General features: G+C 47.5%; 1 protein-coding gene across 1 annotated transcript in view; it reads right to left on the bottom strand.

Annotated features, from left to right (window-relative positions):
• DLGAP3 (DLG associated protein 3) overlaps positions 1–17,961 on the bottom strand; it is a 55,608-nt gene that overhangs the window by 20,168 nt on the left and 17,479 nt on the right. Inside the window, exons 2-5 of the mRNA XM_037061480.1 lie at positions 15,504–15,590; positions 12,887–14,044; positions 8,556–8,761; positions 8,176–8,248 (exon numbers count right to left, since the gene is read on the bottom strand). Of these exons, the coding sequence (XP_036917375.1) occupies positions 8,176–8,248; positions 8,556–8,761; positions 12,887–13,993 (1,386 nt within the window). The 5' untranslated portion in view covers positions 13,994–14,044; positions 15,504–15,590. The remainder of the gene's footprint in view (positions 1–8,175; positions 8,249–8,555; positions 8,762–12,886; positions 14,045–15,503; positions 15,591–17,961) is intronic.

The raw sequence follows: 17,961 nt of genomic DNA, 5'->3' as shown, positions 1-17,961 counted from the left end.
GCCCTTGAGCTGATCTTTACTGGACTATGATTATGACACAGTAACATTACACTGAGAATTCTTCTACCATTCCTGGACTGCCTTCCACCCTGCTCCCCCAGCTCCCACCTTCAGGACAGACAAAGTCTAAAGAATCCTCTTGGGAAATAAAAACCTTAGCCTTTTTCCAAACCAGACTCAGAATCCATAATATTTCCCAAGGTGTGGGATATTTAGAAGAAAATACTTTGTTTGGGACTAACTGAAGATTGTCCATTGTAGAGTTGGTGGGTCCATTTGGGGCCAGGCATCAGGCCGTATACCTTACGTTATGTCATTCAGTTTAGATAACCTTAAGAAACCTTCCCATTTCAAAACACTCTAAAACACTGGATGAAATATAGCAAACGTTATTTTATATGCATAGCTGAGCTCACAAGAAAGCAAGATAAGTCCCCAGAGGACAAAAGCAAAGAGGAGCTGGGAAATCAGAATATTAACTGTGTGAGTCAATGCTTCCAACAGCCCAGTGGAGGTACAAGGTGAGGGGAGAGGTTGCTGGTCTCAGTAACCGAGGGGCTTAGGTTTTAACACTCACTTGGGGGCAGCTGTAAGGTTTTGGGCCCACATAAAACGTGGTATTGGGATGAGAACTTGCATACAAGTAGGAAAGGGGAAACCTTTGGTGAAAACATAGACTAGGAAAAAAATGTTATTAGACAGACTGATGATAAGGAAGCTAGCCTATAGTCCAGGCGCTGTGGGGGATAGAAAGAGAACAAATCCTCGAGGAATTTGTAACTACAAGCTACTCTTCACACAGACACAGGATTCTGTGTCTGCATGGGCCTGCATGGGCCAGAGCCACCTAAATTAAAAATTAACATAAAACGGTCCCAGACCAAGAATAGTCTAATAGAAGTGACTGCAAAATATTTTCTGCGGACCTACTTCTAACCCAGGCTGCCCACGATTCTCACAGATAAAGCTCCATCGAAGATCAGCTCATTTTAAGCTGACAGACAATCTCTGACATGGCTTCCTAATGATTTCAAACTCCTGGCATTCACACCTTTATGCAATCCGCTCCCACTGAGTGTGGACTAGACGTATCAGTCCACTCCCAGTTAATGGAATATGGCTGATACAACGGACTGTCACTTCTGATATTTAACTACCAAAGGCTGTGGCTCTTATGCTGGATATCCACTTTTACTCTCTCTCAGAGCCTTTGCTCTGGGGGAAGCAGGCTGCTATGTTTGAGGAACCCTATGGGAAGTCCTACATGTCAAGACACGGATGCCTCTGGCCAACAGCCAGCAAGGATCTGAGGCCTGGGAGAGGCCCTGTGAGTGAGCAGGGAAGCACAGGCCCCTCCAGTCCAGCCCGGAGAGGACCACAGCCCTGGCTGACACCTGGACTGAAGTCTTGTGAGACACTGGTCCAGGTGGCACCCAGCTAGGTTGGGCTCAGATTTCTGACCCACAGAAACTGTGCGATACTAACTATTTGTTGTTCTAAGACACTCTGGGGTAATTTATTCTGTAGCAATATAGAACCAGGACAAACTATGACATAAACCAAAACTAAACTGTCATGGAGTTAAGCCACTGAGAATTTAAGGTTCACCTGTAACAGCAGCTAGTGTTACCTGAGCTAAAACAGAGTAGCTTTCAAACAAATGTGTTTCATATTTCTAAAACTTAAAAGATAAAACTGAAAGTATAAGAAGAGAATAAACGTTTTTTAAAAGACTACAAAGATTTGAAAAGGCACAAAATCAGATTTCTAGAAATGAAAAGAAAAACAGTCAGTGAAGTTAAAAACACAATCATTAAACATAATCACAGTTGAAGAAAAAAAATGGTGAACCAGTAGGTACATCTGAGAAACTAACCAGAAGGGAGCAGTGAGACAAAGAGATGGAAAACATGGAGGAGACGGTAAGACACGTGTACAAAAGAATAAGAAGGTCCTACATACAACTAATAGGAGCTTCAGAGGAGGGACTAGATAGAATGTGGAAGGGGCAATACTTGAAAACATAATGATGGGAAATTTCTATACTGTCAACTTCAGGCAGAACAAAGAAAAGAGGACATGAAATCCACCAAGACAATTATGAAGCTGGACAAAACTGTCAAAAGCAACCATATCATCACTTTGAAAATTAATCAAAAACATTTATTAATGAAAACTACTGGACTTTGGGTAAGAACAGCAAGAGTCTGTGGTATTTTTTGCCTGGGGCTGCTCTCATTACCTGAGCTCCCAACAGTTCAAAACGTGTGAGGCAGGCTGTGAAAACCAGCTGCTTCACTGCCGATGGAAAAGGGCCTCACTTATGCCCTGGCTGATGTGGCTCAGTAGATTGAGTGCTGGCCTTCAAACCAAAAGGTCACTGGTTTGATTCCTGGTCAGGGCACATGCCTGGATTGTAGGCCAGATCACCAGTAGGAATACATGAGAGGCAACCACACAGTGATGTTTCTCTCCCTCTCTTTCTCCCTCCTCCCCCTCTATGTAAAAATAAATAAATATAATCTTTTTTAAAAAGGGGGGGCCTCACTTAATTTAGAATATCATCAGTTAGAGTGTCAAGAACAGGAAGAGCCAGCAGCACGGAGAGGCTGAGGTTTTATCACTGTTTGGGGAAAGCTATGGATTGGCAGACTAAACAAGGATTGAATGGGGGAGTTCCAGAACAGTGAGATAGCCATAAGCAGTTTTATAAGTGCTCCACATATCCTGAGTTAACTAGAGTCTGGGTGCGTGCACAAGAGAAGCCAGAGAGGCCCTGAGCCAAGGAAGTCTGTGTACATGTATAGAGGAAACACAAGGGAGCCTGGTGAAAAGTAAAAGCCAGGGCAGGCCTAAAAACACCCCAAGGCCGTACTCCCTAGCCCACATATAGAAGCATAAACAGAGAGGAAAAAGTCCTACTGACTTGTGGATTTTGAACATAACCTCTCACCAACCTTTGGCTGAACAGTAAGCTATGCAAACATAACAGCAACCCCTAGAAAACCAGGCTTAAAAATAAAAATGAGAGTTTTCATTTGGCAGAAAAGTTGGATTTTACAGATATAGCCCTGAGAGTAACAAATAAACAAAACAATAGCAATCTTCAAGAGATAAAGTAAGAATCCAGAGTTGCTACAATATATTAGCTAAAAGTGTTCAGTATTCAACAAAAAAATATTATATAGTCAAATAAATAAAAAAATGCAAATATTCCCAAATATCTGATTTACCAAAGACTACAAAGCAGTTAATATAAATATCTTCAAAAAGTAAACAAAATCATGTTTGAAGATTTAAAGAAAAGCATTGCAACAATGACTTGCTGAATAGAAAATCATAACAAAAAGATACAAATAATATTTTTAAAAAATAACCAAATGAAAACTCAGATATTGAAAAGTACAATAACTGAAATAAAACAATTCACCAGAAGGACTCAGAATAAGAAATGACGAGTAAACTTGAAGCTAGATCAGTACAAATTATCCAATTTGAAGAATGGAAGGAAAAAGACTAGAAATGAACAGAGCCTCAGAGGCCTATGGGACAAAGCTATGGGTTGATATATTTGATATATTTATATCAAATATACTGGTATATTTGATATAAATATCAAATATCAAATATAAATATAAATATCAAATATACCAGTATATGTGTAATGGGAATTTCAGGAGAGAGAAAGGGGAAGGAAAAATATTTGAAGAAATAATGGCCCAAAACTTTCCAACTTTGATGAAAAACATTAATCTACAGATAAAGGGGCTCAATGAACCCAAGTGGATTAAACATAAAGAGATCTGTATCCAGACACATTACAGTCAAAATGTCTCAAGTTGAAGCAAGAGAATAAACAATCTATCACATACAGAAAAACAACAATATGATTAACAACAGGCTTTTTATCAGAAACAATGACCTCTAAAGGCACTAGAATCACACAAAGGGCTGAAAGAAAAAAGTGTCAACCAGAAATTCTATATCCAGCAGACTATCTTTCAAAAATGAAATAACAATAGCCCTGGCTGGTGTGGCTCAGGGGATTGAGCATGGGCCTATGAACTAAAAGGTCATGGGTTCAATCCCCAGTCAGGGCACATGGGTTGTGAGCCAGGTCCCCAGTTGGGGGCATATGAGAGGCAACCATTTGATGTTTCTCTCCCTCTCTTTCTCCATCCCTTTCCTTCTCTCTAAAAAAAAAAATCTTTAAATTTTTTTTAAATAATTAAAAAATAAAGTAAAAACACATTTTCAAATAAATATAGACTGAAGAATTTACTGGCAGCAGACCTATCTTATAAGAAATACCAGTAGAAGTTCTTGAGACTAAACAGAAGCAACACCCAATGGGCAACTCAAAATCACAGGAAGAAATGAAGAGCACCAGAATGGTATATATGTGAATAAATATGAAAGATTCCATAAATATATTTTTCTCACTTCTTTAAAAGAAATAAGATTGGAGAAGGCAATTTACAATGTCGTCATTGGTGCAAACAATATTTGCAAGTAATGATGCAAATATTTGTTTGCAATAATTGCAAGTATTGGTTTACAATAATTGCTGGGTTTCTAACATATATAAAATAATGTATATAATAATAACAACACAAAGAGAGGAGAGAAGAAGATATATTGGAACAGTGCTTCTATATTTTACCAGAATTAATTAGATTTTAATAAGTTAAAATACACATTGTAATTCCCAGTACAACCACCTAACAATCTGAATAATATTGTAAAATGAATTAACAATAAAGAAATTAAAATGTTACACTAAAAGTATTTTTAATTTATGACAAAGAATGCAATTACACCATGCAACTACACCACGCATTTCAATTACATCCACAAGCACATTAAATGCAAATGGACAAGATATGCCTGTGCAAAAGGCAGGGACTGTGAGACTGAATATAACAGCAAGTAGTCTGCAAGTAAAAGAATGGAGAAAGATGTACCAGCAAACAGTAACCGTGAGAGAATTTTCCAGATCTGATGAAAGACATGAATCCTCAGACTCAGGGAACACATATACGCACATCATAAGGAAACTTCAGAATACCAAAATCAAAGACAAGATTTCAACAGCAATCAGAGAAAAATAAAAATTATCCACAAAGGTCATTTTATGAATAGCAAACTTCTCAACAGCAACAACGGAAGATAGTTGAGAAAAGAATGTCATGAAACCACTGAGAGAAAAATTAATGTAGATCTAGAATATATCAAACTAGATTATGTTTAGTTTACTACTTAATATTCACTCACACAAATTATAAAGAAGGAGTGAAGCGTGAGAAGATACAGTGATGGGAGGTAAAGGTGCAAGTATATACAGTCAAGCAGCTAGTATAACGATGACCATAAAGACTAATTTGGAGGGAAAAAATAAGATAGGACTAAAATACTGAGCAGCAAGCAGCATATGGGAAGTTTGAGGAGATCAAAATTAAAGTGTACTAAGGTTTTTCCATTGTTCAGGAGAAGGGTAGAAGACGTTGTCAACTTTAGACTTTGTTAACTCAAATATGCACATTAAAATTATAAGAGTAACCATAAAGAATGAAAACAGAATAATAACTGCCAAGCCAGCCTAATAGTTGGTGGGGAGAAAAAAAATTGAAGGAAACTCAATTGACCCAAAAGAAGGCAACAAAGAAGTAAAGAAGCATCACCCAAAAGGCAGGACATCTGAAAGGCCCAAGACGACAGACAGAAATCTAAGTATATCAGTAAATCACAATAACTACAAATGTACTAAACTCTCAAACAATTGTTGGAATGTATATTTTTAAATCTAGCTATACACTTTACAAAAGACATACATAAAACATAAGGAGACAAAATTCTTTTGAAAGATAGAAAAAGATGTTCTGGGGAAATACTAAGCCAGAGCATAGACTTAGGATCACAAAATATTACTGTAGACAACAGAATGACATCTCCGGTGTGTTACACCTGCTTCCTCTTCTGTAAAGCAAAGGTGACAAGCTAAACCTCTGAGGAGAAATATGTAATGTGTTCACCAAGTGCTAAGAAGAAGAAGGAAACAGAGAAGAGGAATAGGGAATGCTCAGATGGGGGAGGACTAAAATTTACATTTTACAATATTTGGGGAAAGACTGGAAAGAACTGAAGGAGTGATCCACGGGAGTGTCTGGGGAGGAGTGGTCCAGGTGGAGGGAGCAACAAATGCAAAGGCCCAAGGCTGGAGCACAGCTGTGGTGTCCCTGGAGCAGCAAGGGGGCCAGCATAGCTGGCGTGGGTGATGGGAGGGAACAGTGTGAGGAGAGGAACTCAGGGCAGCAAGTGCCAGACTATGCAGGGTCTTATACGTCACAGTAAAGCTCTTTACTTTTCCCCTCTAAGTAAGCAGAGGGTTTTGAGCGAATATAATTCTACTTTATTTATTTATTTGTTTGTTTGTTTATTTATTTAGAGAGGGGAAGGAGAGAGGGAGAGAAACATCAATGTATGGTTGCCTTTTGTGCGTACCCTGCTGGGAGTTGGCCTGCAGGGAACCCGCCTGCAACCCAGGCATGTGCCCTGATTGGGAATCGAACCGCGATCCTCTGGTTCGCAGGCCCGCGCTCAATCCACTGAGCTACACCAGCCAGGGCTTTATAATTCTACTTTTAAATGGTCACTCTGACTATACAGAGAGAATGAAGTGAACAAGGGCAAGTGTAGGATACCAAACAGGAGCTGCTGAAGCATTGGATGTGGGATGGGAGAGAGACAAGGAAGTCAAGACTGACACAAGCTCTTAGACCAGAGAGCTCCTCAAAGGATAAAGTTGCCATTACCTGATATGGAGAAGACATTGATGGAGCAGGGAATTTGCAGGGAAAGGGTATCAGCAGTTTACTTTTAGACATCTTAAGTTTGAGGTGTCTATTAAACATCTAAGTGATATTCACCATTAGATAAGTATGCCTGGCATTTATGGGAGGGTTTGGGCCAGAAATATACATTCGGGACTCATCGGGCTCTCCAAATTATCGAAGACATGAGCCTGGATGAGATGAGCTCACTGAAGAAGTAAGTGTGGACAAAAGTCCAGGGAACCAGGCCTTGAAAAATGCCAGTGGTCAGATCCAGGAGAGTTGCAGGCACAGACAACATTCAGAGACAGAATCTGGAAGAACCTCAAAGGGATAGCGTCCTCAAAGCCAACTGAGCAAGGTATTTCAGGAAGGAAAGTGTCACCACCTGTGTTAGGTGTTGCCGATTGGTCAGGTAAAACAAGAACTGCGTATTAACTAGTAGGCTTATCTGATGTGCAAGACAGCTCTGCCGATCAAATTCCCTGACTCAGGAAATGTAACAAAGAAATGCTGAGAGACTGCGGCAGCAAACAGTAGGAGCCAATGCAGACAGCCTTTTGCATGGGTTTTTGCATTGCTTCCCCGCCTCCCCGGCAAACAGTAAAAATAGCCAACCTTTATGGACTGCTGGCAATTTGCCAAGAATGCTATTATGAAGCCTATTTTTAAATAGAAAAAGTGGGGCTCAAAAAGTCAAGTAACTTGCCCCTGGTCACTCAGCTGGTAAGTAGCTGACCTGGAATCCAAACCCATCTCATGCATTTAATTACTAAACTGCCTGCTTCCCTTTGGTTAAGGGAAAGTCTACACTTAGATATGAAACTCACAATGGTAAAGTATGAATTGGGGTACCTTGTGTTTGCATACCTTTTCTCACTGAATGACCAAAAACCCCCGTGAGATAAACACCACTACCATTGTCATTTTGAAGATGGGAAAACAGAGGCATTGAGAGATGTCTTGCTGGTGGTCCCACAGGTGCAGGTGGTGGGGAAAGAACTCAGGCGCAGATCATCTGAGACTGAAGCTCTGCCTGCCCCATCTTTGCAACCAGTCCTGCCTTTTGCATCGGGAGGGCCAGGAGCAATTAGGCCAGGACAGGCTGGGGAACCTAAGGTTGCCTGTATACACTCAGCACTTCAAGGACACTTGGTTTGTAAGGATGCAACTCTGAGATCCCAATCCAAATCAGGCCCAGGAGTCCCAAGGCAGGCTTTCCAGCTCCCCGGAATCAGACCTGTGCTCCCTGCCTGGCCAGACCTCTGATTTTAAGGCCTAGGCCGAGCACCGGATGGAATCCCCTTCCCGCCCTTTCCTTCAGGCATGCTGGGCCTCTCCCTACCTGTCCGGTGGTGAGGGACCGGCTGTAGCCAGGGATGGAGCTCCGGGGATGGATCCGGGGTGGCACACAGCAGCTTGGAAAGGTCAAAATTCAGATTCAGAATGGGGGTCAGTGAGGAGGCAGGGGAGGGGAATGAGAGCACCAGGGCCCCTGAGCAGGTCCTATGTATGGCTCAGGAACCCCCAGACAGAGATGCCACAGAGGACTCCTGGGTAAGGGGACTCTCCCGATGAGGCACTCAGAGGCCATCCCAACTCCCCAGTTAAACCTTAAGCAGGGAGCAGACTGGTACTCACTCTACACACATCTCCTGCAGGGACCCAGCATCTGCTTTCCACTCCCTCTGCACCCCCATCCCACCGGGCCTTCCCAGTCCTTACTTGATCCGGGCCTGGTCCACACTGGAGGAGCGGCGGGAAGTGAAGCGCCGAGCCACCGCTTTGGGAGATGTCTTGGGGCTGCCATCTGAGTCTCCGCTCTCCTCGTCCCCCATGGCTTTGATGTAGCTGCCGCTCCGCATCCTGCGGCAGGGGATCTCCCCATCCTTGCCCCCAGTTGGGTAACCCCCCCAATCATCTTGCGGCACCTGCAGGGACAGGGGCCTCTGTCTCTTAGACACATCCCTGCTGAATCTGCAGGCCAGGACCCTCTTCCCCCAGTGCCAGGAAGAGGTGCTGTGCCCCAACCTGGGCTGGCCACACTGAGGTGCCTACAGGCTCAGAGCAGGAGGCATGTCCCCTCCCTTATGGGAGATGCCTCACCATCCTGCAGGAACCTTCTGCCACTCAATTCAGAGCCACCTAGAGAGTCTGGGTGGGCAGTGACAGGCGGGGTGCCAAAAGGTTAAAGGTCAGAGGCCAAAGTGACCTGTCAACCCACCCCCAGCAGTGAAGTATCACCCAACCTCAGTCACCTGTCACTTTTCCTTGTCCTTCATCCTCATAACCTGCTTCTAGCCCCAAACCTCCATCTCTCCTGCCTTTCTGCTGTGAGGAGCCACAGAGGGTTTTAAGCAGGTTGGTGCCTCAGAAAGAACATCCCAACAGTCCAAACAGTGGATGGATGGATTGTGGAGGACCAGGAGGAAGGCCAGGCTCAAGTGGCAGGAGAGAAACCAATTAGGAGGCTGATGCTCTTATCTAGGCAAGAGATGAGGAGGCCTAAATTAAGACAATGACAATGAGGAGGAAGAGAAGATGGAAATGAGAGGTGTTAAGGAGCATCAGTGAGCTGATTAGATGTGGGGGGTGAGGGGGCGGGGAGAGTGGAGGATGACTGGGAAGCTGCTGGCTGAGGACCTGGGGGATGGTGCTGTCGCTCACTGAGCTACAAGATTCCAGGGAAACAGGTTTGGGGGAAGGTGGTGGGCTCAGGGTTGAGCATCTTCAGTTTGGCAAAGGACTGTTGAGCAGGTGGTTAGATGCCTGGTTCTGCAGTTCAGTGGAGAGATCTGGGCTGGAGGCAGACATGTGGGAGTCATGGCGGCAGCTGAATCCATGGGACTGAATGAAAGGCCGGCGGGGGGGCGGGGGGGAGAGATGGGGAGGGACCCACTGACATTTAAAAAGGGACTGCAAAGAAAGGAAGAGGAGCCTATAAGGTCACCTGAGAAGGAGTGGGCCGAGGGGTAGGAGGGAAGTCGGGAGAATGACATGTCATGGAAACAGGAGACATTTCAAGAATAAAAGGAGTTGATAATGTCAAATGTCAAGTGCATTCAGAGTTTAGTAATTCAAGCTCAGGAGTTGGAGAGATCTATGTTCAAATTCTGGCCCCATCATTTGTTAACGAGGCGAACTTGAGCGAAACTGATGAATCCCCAAGCCTCAGTTTCCTCATCTGTGAATCAGTAATGATAATTAGGCCTACACCCCAGGGTTGGTGGGAAGGACAAACGTGCCAATGTAGAGTGCCATCACGTAGGAAGTGCTCAATAAATGCTAACTATTATTAGTATTGGCTTTGAAGGGTACCTTTCAAGGCAGGCTCTCAAGAGACCACTGCCAGGAGGTTTTGGAGGATGGGGTGTGGAAGTCAGACTGTAGTAAAGGGGAGAGTGAAAGGAAGGGAAGAAGTGGGGTCTCTGTTCTAATAACTTGGTTATGAAGGGAAGACAGGAGATGGAAGGGGGAATGGGTTTGAGAAAAGGTTTTTTTTTTTCAGGATGAGAGACTGGGGCATGTTTTCAGGATGAGGAAGAGAGCCAGGAAAAATAGTCTTCAGATGGGAGGGAGAAGTACAGACAGTTCTGGGGCAGAGAGGACCTGGAGAGGTGGGCTGAAGTCCTGCTAGAGGCATCAGCCTGGGGTTGGTGGTCCCAGCATCTCCTGAGCCAAGAAGGAGGGGGATGAGGGTGGCCGGGGCGCTACATGAGTCTATCAGGGGCTGATGGAAAAGCGAGGGAGCCCAGGGTGGTTAGCTTACACTGTAAATGAAGGTTGCAGGGGAGGGGGCTGGGGTAGGGGAGGGAGATTTAAAACATCTGTTATTTCAAAAAACAAGTTAAATTGGGGTGGGGCTGGAGGTCTGAGGGGGTCAGGGATCAGGAGAGGGAAAGAGACTCTGGGGATGAGACTAGGTGAGGGGACAGAGATGAGTGTGCACACAGGGACCCAGGGATGGGATGGGGTGCCCTGAAGGAACCCACAGGGAGGGACAGGGCTGAGGGAGAGCTGGCGTCCAGTGAGAGGTGCCGTCTCCATAAAAGGTTTGGGGACCAACGACGACACCTCATCCGATGGGATCAGCTTCCCCTGCTTTTGTGCCAGGGGGGCACCAGGCTGTCTGGAAGGTCCCTACAGCCCCTTGTTCTCCCCCAAATGGGTTCAGACCTCCCAGGCTTAACATGCCCTAGAACCCCAGATTCTGATGGATCATTCGCCTCTCCCACACTGCACAAAGAGGAGCCACAGGCAGCTGGAGAGAGGCAGGCTCGCAGACGGGACCGCCAGGGCATGCTCTACCACACTGCAGGCTTCCCACTCCGTAGCCACTGCGGAGCTCCTGGCTCCTCTGCAGGACACTGTGAGATGCATATTAACAAGGAAGCCCCCAGGGAGGTCAGGGCAGCCCTGGAGTAGCAGCGGGAAGCAGCGGAGTGGCAGTGAGGCTCCAGAAATGACAAGGGCTCGGTTATGGGAGAAGGGTCAGTATTCCCACCTCAGCCCTTTTTGTTGGACCCTTCCATTGCCAGCTTGGACAACCTCTGCATCCAGGGAGGGGACAGTCCAAGGCCAACCCAGAAGTCCTGAAGCCTAGCAGTCTCCAACCTCCCCTTCTGCCTCCCACTCCTCCCTCCCTGCTTCCACTGTGACCCACCTGTTCCCTTGAGCTTTCCTGAGTTCCCCACCAGGAGAGCCCTCACGTGTGAACGGCTTGCCAGTAAAACCAGTGACACCCAAGAAGCACATGCAAGCTCAATCCCCACTCATTTGAACAAACTGCAGCTCCTTCCTGGTGCTCTAATCCTTAATCCACTTCCTGGTGCTCTTAATCCTTAATCCACATCTGCACTGAGATCCAGTTCAGCACATTCTTCCCAGAAGCTGCTCTGGCCACCATCACTCCAGGGTAGGTGAGAAGCCTCCTGTCTGCCCCTGTGATGCCCACCGCTCTCTCCTACCCCAGCCTTATCACACTGAATTCTATCTGTTTCCTTACCTGGCCCACCTCTAAGCTGAGCTCCTCACAAGCAGCATCTGTGTCTGCATCTTTGTGTCCATGGCACCCAGGAAATACTGAATGAACAACTGTGGATTAACTATGTGGAATCTGGGTTTGGGGGATAACCCTAAGTCTCCTGGACTTCTAGAATTTGTATTGAGTTGTCCTCCTAAAACCATGAGAGGTTTCAAGAAAACATCTCAGGGAGTATGGGAGGGGTGCCTGAGGCAGAGAAGAGGAAGGTTAATGGTGAGGGGAGCCCCTGAGCCCATCTCAGTAAGAAGGGGAAGAGTGCACAGGTGGGATGGACAGAGGAAGGCTCCCAAAGGAGTCAGAGCTCCCAGCCTCTCCTGCAGAGACCATGGACATTGTGAGACAGGGTGGGGACAGCACTCCAGGTACGAGCTGCACCATCCAATCCCAGGAGGCCTTGCTCAGACTTCAGTGTGACCCCCAGCCTAGGAAAACCCAGGGGACAGGCTCCAGGGCTCTCCCACAACTCCACAGGTGTCCTACCACAGGCACTGAGGATGACAGACCTCAGCAGAGGCATGCTCTGGAACTGACCTTCATATCCAAACAATAGCTGGACCACCCAGATTAAAGAAGAAGAGCGGTCTGGAGAAGGCCTGGGGGCAGGGGCGGGGCAGGAGAGCTGCTTTCCAACTGCTGACCTCCCGTCTCAAGGGAAGCTACAGCCAGTGAGCACCACGCTGTCCTGTCCACAGTCCACCCTCAACCCCAGTCTGCCTCCACCCTCACAAGACAGAGGCCAGCACAGCTTGTCCAGAACAGCCAGTTAAGGGGACATATTCCTGGCACTGAAACCCAGCATCAGAATAAGAGAGCCCTGTCACTGAACAAGTGGGGAAACTGAGGTCCCATAGCAGGGTGAAGGTCTTATAGAACAAAGCAGGGCACAAGCACCTTGCATCCACACCCTCTAGCATGGTGACAGCTGGCTCCCATCTGACCCTTTCCACAGCTTACTGGGTGACCACACCATGGGGGCTGACATCCCTGTTCCCCACCCCCACCAAAGCCTCACCTGCAGATAGTGATAAGTCCTGGTTTTGGCCTTGGCCTCTGGACCCAGGAGCCCCTTGCCTGGCCCGGCCCCTGGGTATCCATCCCGGCCCTGGCCGACCATCATGGTATGCCAGGCACTTCGCTTGACAGACTGTCCATCCAGAGACATGGACATTCCAGTGCAAGCAAGACAGCGGCCTTCTGACCCCCCCGAGCGCCCTTTGAAGCTCAAGTCCCGGTAGGACCCATCTGGAGCCTCCAAGCAGAAGGGGCCACCTGGCTCCCCAGGAGGCCGCCCACCCGCCAGGAAGCCACTATCACTGTCCAAGTTGTCATCCGAGCTCCACCAGCCCGCAGCCTTGCCCGGGTGCCGCCCATCCCCCTTTCGGTCCTTGCTCTTGCTCCTCTTGCCATGCCGGGACTGGTGGTGGTGGTGGTGGTGATGGTGATGGTGGTGGTGGGAAGTGTGGGGACCTCCAGAGCCTGGGCCAGAGTAGCTGTCTCCCCCAGAGCCACCTCTTCCGTCAGCCTTGGGCCCATTATAGTCCCGCTTTCCTGGGGCCTCCAGAGAGTGGGACTTGGCAAAGAGCTTCTGCACGGAGTGAACCAGATGCCGGATGCGGCTGGGGCTCTCGCTGCGGGCCTCAGGGGCAGAGCCCGACCCCGGCCCAGGCCCAGGCCCGGCGCCTGCTGGACCTCGCTGGTATGGTAGTGTGTGGAAGCCGTCCTGCTGAACTGGCAACTGCTTTTCAAACTGGTCCAGGAGTGTCGGAGGCAGGCGGGGGGCACCCTTGCCCTGTGGGTGGCCCACGCAGTCTTCACAGGTGTCGAAGGGGCCCTGGCCGGGGTACATCCTGGGGAAGGTGCTGCTACCCCCCCCAACTCCAGTCCCCCCTGGCCCTCCCTCAGGGCCTACCGATGGCCCCTCACTCAGGCTCAGGGGCCCTTCAGGAGAAAGGTGTCCCAGGCCACCTCTCGGGGCACAGAAGCGGGGCTCGGTGGAGAAGGCCTCCCCGGAGCCCAGCAGGTACGGGGCCCTGGCAGCTGGGCCCACGTCCATATGCTGCTGGTCAGCAAAGCGGGCTGGGCGGGGATGGCTGCCTCGGTCGCCATGGTAACCCCTCATGGCCTCAGCAAGGGCTCTTCATTGTGTTGGGGGCCAGGCCCCAGGAACCTCCTGGGGAAACAGGGAGAAGAGGGATTCAGATAAAACAACAGGCCACTTTACCTTAAACTACCTTTTTATCAGGTATTCTGGTATCCTCTTAGGTAACGCCTATCAATTTATGGTGATTAATTATACTGTCTTTCCACCAATGGGCTTAAAGTCCTTAAAAGAGTCAGACTAGACAAAGACACTCACAAGGGCACCAAATAATACCATCATTCATCAAGTGCTGCGAATTTGATACTTATTCACAAGAGGAAATGCCCTCAGCCAAATGAGTCTTTTAAATCCCAGGGTTCTCAAAAATAAACCCATACCCAAACTGAGGTACAACATATTCAGAGAAACTAGTCATTAAGTGAACTGGCTTTTAACAAGCTGACTTTAGGCAAATTGATCCAGAGACACACCTCTGACCCATCCCTACCGTCTTGCACTGCGGCGAAGAGCCAGGCCTCAGGGTCACAGCTCCCAGCAGCAATAACCAAAAGGGACACTGACCCAAGTCTATATATCTAACTTGATTATGCAGGAAAAACCTTCCCCTTCCTTCCACACCCTGTTCCTTCCATCTGGCTGTAGGTTCATTCTCCCCCCGCCCCCCCCATCCCACCCCCCAGGACTGAGGTAGGAAGCAATAACCTGAAATGATTACTTTCCTCTTCCAGGTTTTAATTTTTCTCCAATGAAATGTCCCCTCTTGCCTTTCGCCGCCCACCTGCCATGCCCATTCCACTAGAGAGGAGTCATGAAGGGTGGGGGAACCATAAATGGGAGGGATGTACAAGGCAGCATCTAAATCCTAGACTGGGACTAGAACCCAGGAGTCCCCCCTCCCAGGAGCAGTGGGCTTGCAGGGCAGAGAGGTGTCGGAGAGAAAATGCTGGAAGCAATGTCCCTGGCCCCCATCCCAGGCTTGCCAAGGCTGCAGGACAGAGAGGTCAGCTCTCAGCAAGAACTGCCTCCAATCAGGACTCCAGAGCTGCCAGGACAGGAGCTGTGGCAGGAGGGGGTGACAGCAGGAGGAACAGGGACTGAGATGCTGGCAGACGGCGCCCTCCCTCATCCCAGACCAGACTCCTGGGCCATCTGCTGACTAGGAGGGGATAACAGCCTCAGAGACTCCAGACAACAGCCCCTTCAAGACTCATCCTCCCTTGCTCCCCACCACCATCTCCCAATACCCACCACGTTTTAGGCTTCCTCCAGATCCTACTCACAGCCCATCTCCTGTTTCTCAAGCGCTTGCTATGGGTACCAGGTACTGCGCATAACTAATATTCTCTAATCCCACTGAAATCCTGTGTGTACATATTATTCCCATTTATCCATGAGAAAAATGAGCTCAGAAGGCGCAGTCACAAAGCCAATAAGTGGATGAGTCACTTCAAGTCCAGATTCAAACCCAAGCTACTCTGATTTTAGAACCTCAATCTAATCCCATTTCCCAGACTTTCCTATCACTCACCATCCTGGGCGTCCCATTCTTGCTATTGGGATCGCCACCACCAGGCAGAATCCGAACTTCAGAAGGCTCAGGACCACTCACTGGCTCCTGATGGAAAAGAAGAGGATGGTGAAGAGAGCAAAGGGGAAAGATCCTCCCAGAGTCCTCAGGGAACGGGCCCCTGGCCTTGACCAGTTCCCTTCCCAACCCCCTAAACCAGCACCGATTGTATCCCCCAAGACGCAGAGCCTTTGGACCCCCAGGGAAATGAGTTTGGGCTTCATTATGCAAATACATGGAAATGAGCTTACAGGTTGGACTACCTCCAACTGCAGGTGTCTTAGAGATCTGTCCATGGTGCTGAGCCACTATATTTTCATTGCCCTCAAATATGATTCCACTCCACAAAAATTTGTTCAGCAGCTACCATAAACAAGACTGTGCATGAGAAGTGTATAGAGGTGCTATAAGTGTGATCCCCGTCATTGAGGGGCTTATAGTCTACCAGGGAACAACCTCTTACATAACAGGGTTATTTTAAGTCCCTGTATTTTTACACAAACTGGTCCCTCCTCCTAGAATCTCCTTTCATCCACCTCCCTCCCCCAACCCTTTCCCTTTCCCACTTGCTCATATTGAGCCCCACCTTCCCTCAAAGACTTTCTGTACTCTTATTCTGGGTTATGCCTCTCTATTGGGCTTTTATAACACCCTGGGTTCCCCATGAAAGTAGCTATCATACTGCATTGAAATTGTCTGCTTCAGTTTCTGTCTCCCCAACTAGAATGTGGTCTTCTGCAGGGTAGGAACCAAATCCCATTTACCTCTGGATCTCCAGCACCTAACTCAGGGATTCGCCCAGAGCAGGTCCTTCACAAATGTTCACTAAGGAGATGATTAAGTGATTGTGCTGGAAAGAGGTACCAAGACATGAGGCTAGTGTGGATGAGAGCAAGACCAGATGTAATCGAGGGAAACTGAGGAAGTCTTCCCAAAGAAGAGTATGTTTGAGATGGGGACAAGCTGGCTGTGTGTTCCACAGACAAAGGAGGTGAGAGAGACAGAAGTCACAATGGTGGAGACAGAAGGCACAAAGGCTAAAGGAAAGGTGGGCAAAGGAAGAATTCTGAGGGGTGGGGTGGGAGAGTTCCAGCGGACGTTTAGGGTTTGGCAAATGCTGTCAGGACGTGGGAGAGCGAGAGTCAGAAAGGAAGACAACTCTAACATTTGCAACAGCCGTGACTGGAAGACTAATGATGCCATTATTAGACACAGGGATATCAGGAAAAAGAGCTGGCTTTGCAGGCATGATTAATAGTAGTGGAACAGGCGCAGTCAGACATCTGGAAGAACTTCCTGCCCCCGAGGAATGAGACAGTGGAGAAGAGTGTGCAGTCTCCAGTGAATCTGCCATGAAGGAGAGGGTGAGACACACCCAACCCCCGGTCCACCCTGTGGCCTGAGCTGGAGAAGCCATTGTTTTTCTTGCCTGGAGGGAAACTGGGTGACCTCAAAGATATCAACTGCCTGGCTCTAGGTGACAATTCTCCTCCATTGCTCATCTGTGGGAAAGCAGAGGTGACTTTAGACCAAGATAGTCTCACAAGCCAGTATCCAAAAATCACCTGGTAGCATCTCTCCACCTCAGAAAGAAGCTTGGAGAGCCTGGTCCTTCATCCGTGGCGTGGTCCTCCCCTTCCTGCCCCAGGCAGGACCCATGTCTGAGACTCACAGCATAAAAGGCCACTTTGGCAAAAACCAAGTTTAGCTTACTTGCTTTGCTTGTGGTCACATCAAGCTGGAGCCTCATGCCGAGCTTCCCAGTGGTGGACATTCCCAGAATCCCCCTCACCTCACTCCTACCCCTCACAGGTGCTGCTTTCAAGGCACTGAGCCCTTGTCAACATCTTATCAAAGGTCAGTCTCTTTAGCATCAATCCACATTCTCCCAGCTCTAGCCTCAGGCGAGATGAGTCCCTGCAATTTCTCCTCTCCAGAAAATCCACCCCCAACTCCCTTATCCATGTCTGATAGGGCAGCACTGTCTAGTTACCAGCTCTGAGACTAGAAGATGTGTGACTCTAGCCAAGTGACCTACCCTCTTAAGCCTAATGATTCCTGTTCACCTATCTCCCAGCATTTTTAATCTCAAATTATACTATGTATGTGAAGCCACTTTATAAACTCTAAAGGATTATACAGTGTAATCCCTATGTAAAAACCTTTATTTTGCATTTCCAAAATTTCCAATGTCCAAATAGTAAGCAAGACAATCAAATCCCAATTACTGGAGGAAGAAGATACCCAATTTATGGATTTACTAAAGAAAAGATTTAATGGATAGTGATTTAATCCTATCGGCTTTCTCCTTTGTATGATGTTTTAAGATTGCATTCCTCCTGATGCCATCTTCGTACTAAACATAATTAATAAGAAGGAAAAACAAGAGGAGACTAACAATCTGATTCATCACCAAGCC

The sequence above is a fragment of the Sturnira hondurensis genome, unplaced genomic scaffold (assembly GCF_014824575.4).
Source record: "Sturnira hondurensis isolate 20B ecotype Veracruz unplaced genomic scaffold, ASM1482457v3 Scaffold0013381, whole genome shotgun sequence".
In the NCBI taxonomy this organism is placed as follows: domain Eukaryota; kingdom Metazoa; phylum Chordata; class Mammalia; order Chiroptera; family Phyllostomidae; genus Sturnira; species Sturnira hondurensis.
Note: the sequence above shows the minus strand (reverse complement) of the source record. Positions and strands in the feature narration are given on the sequence as shown.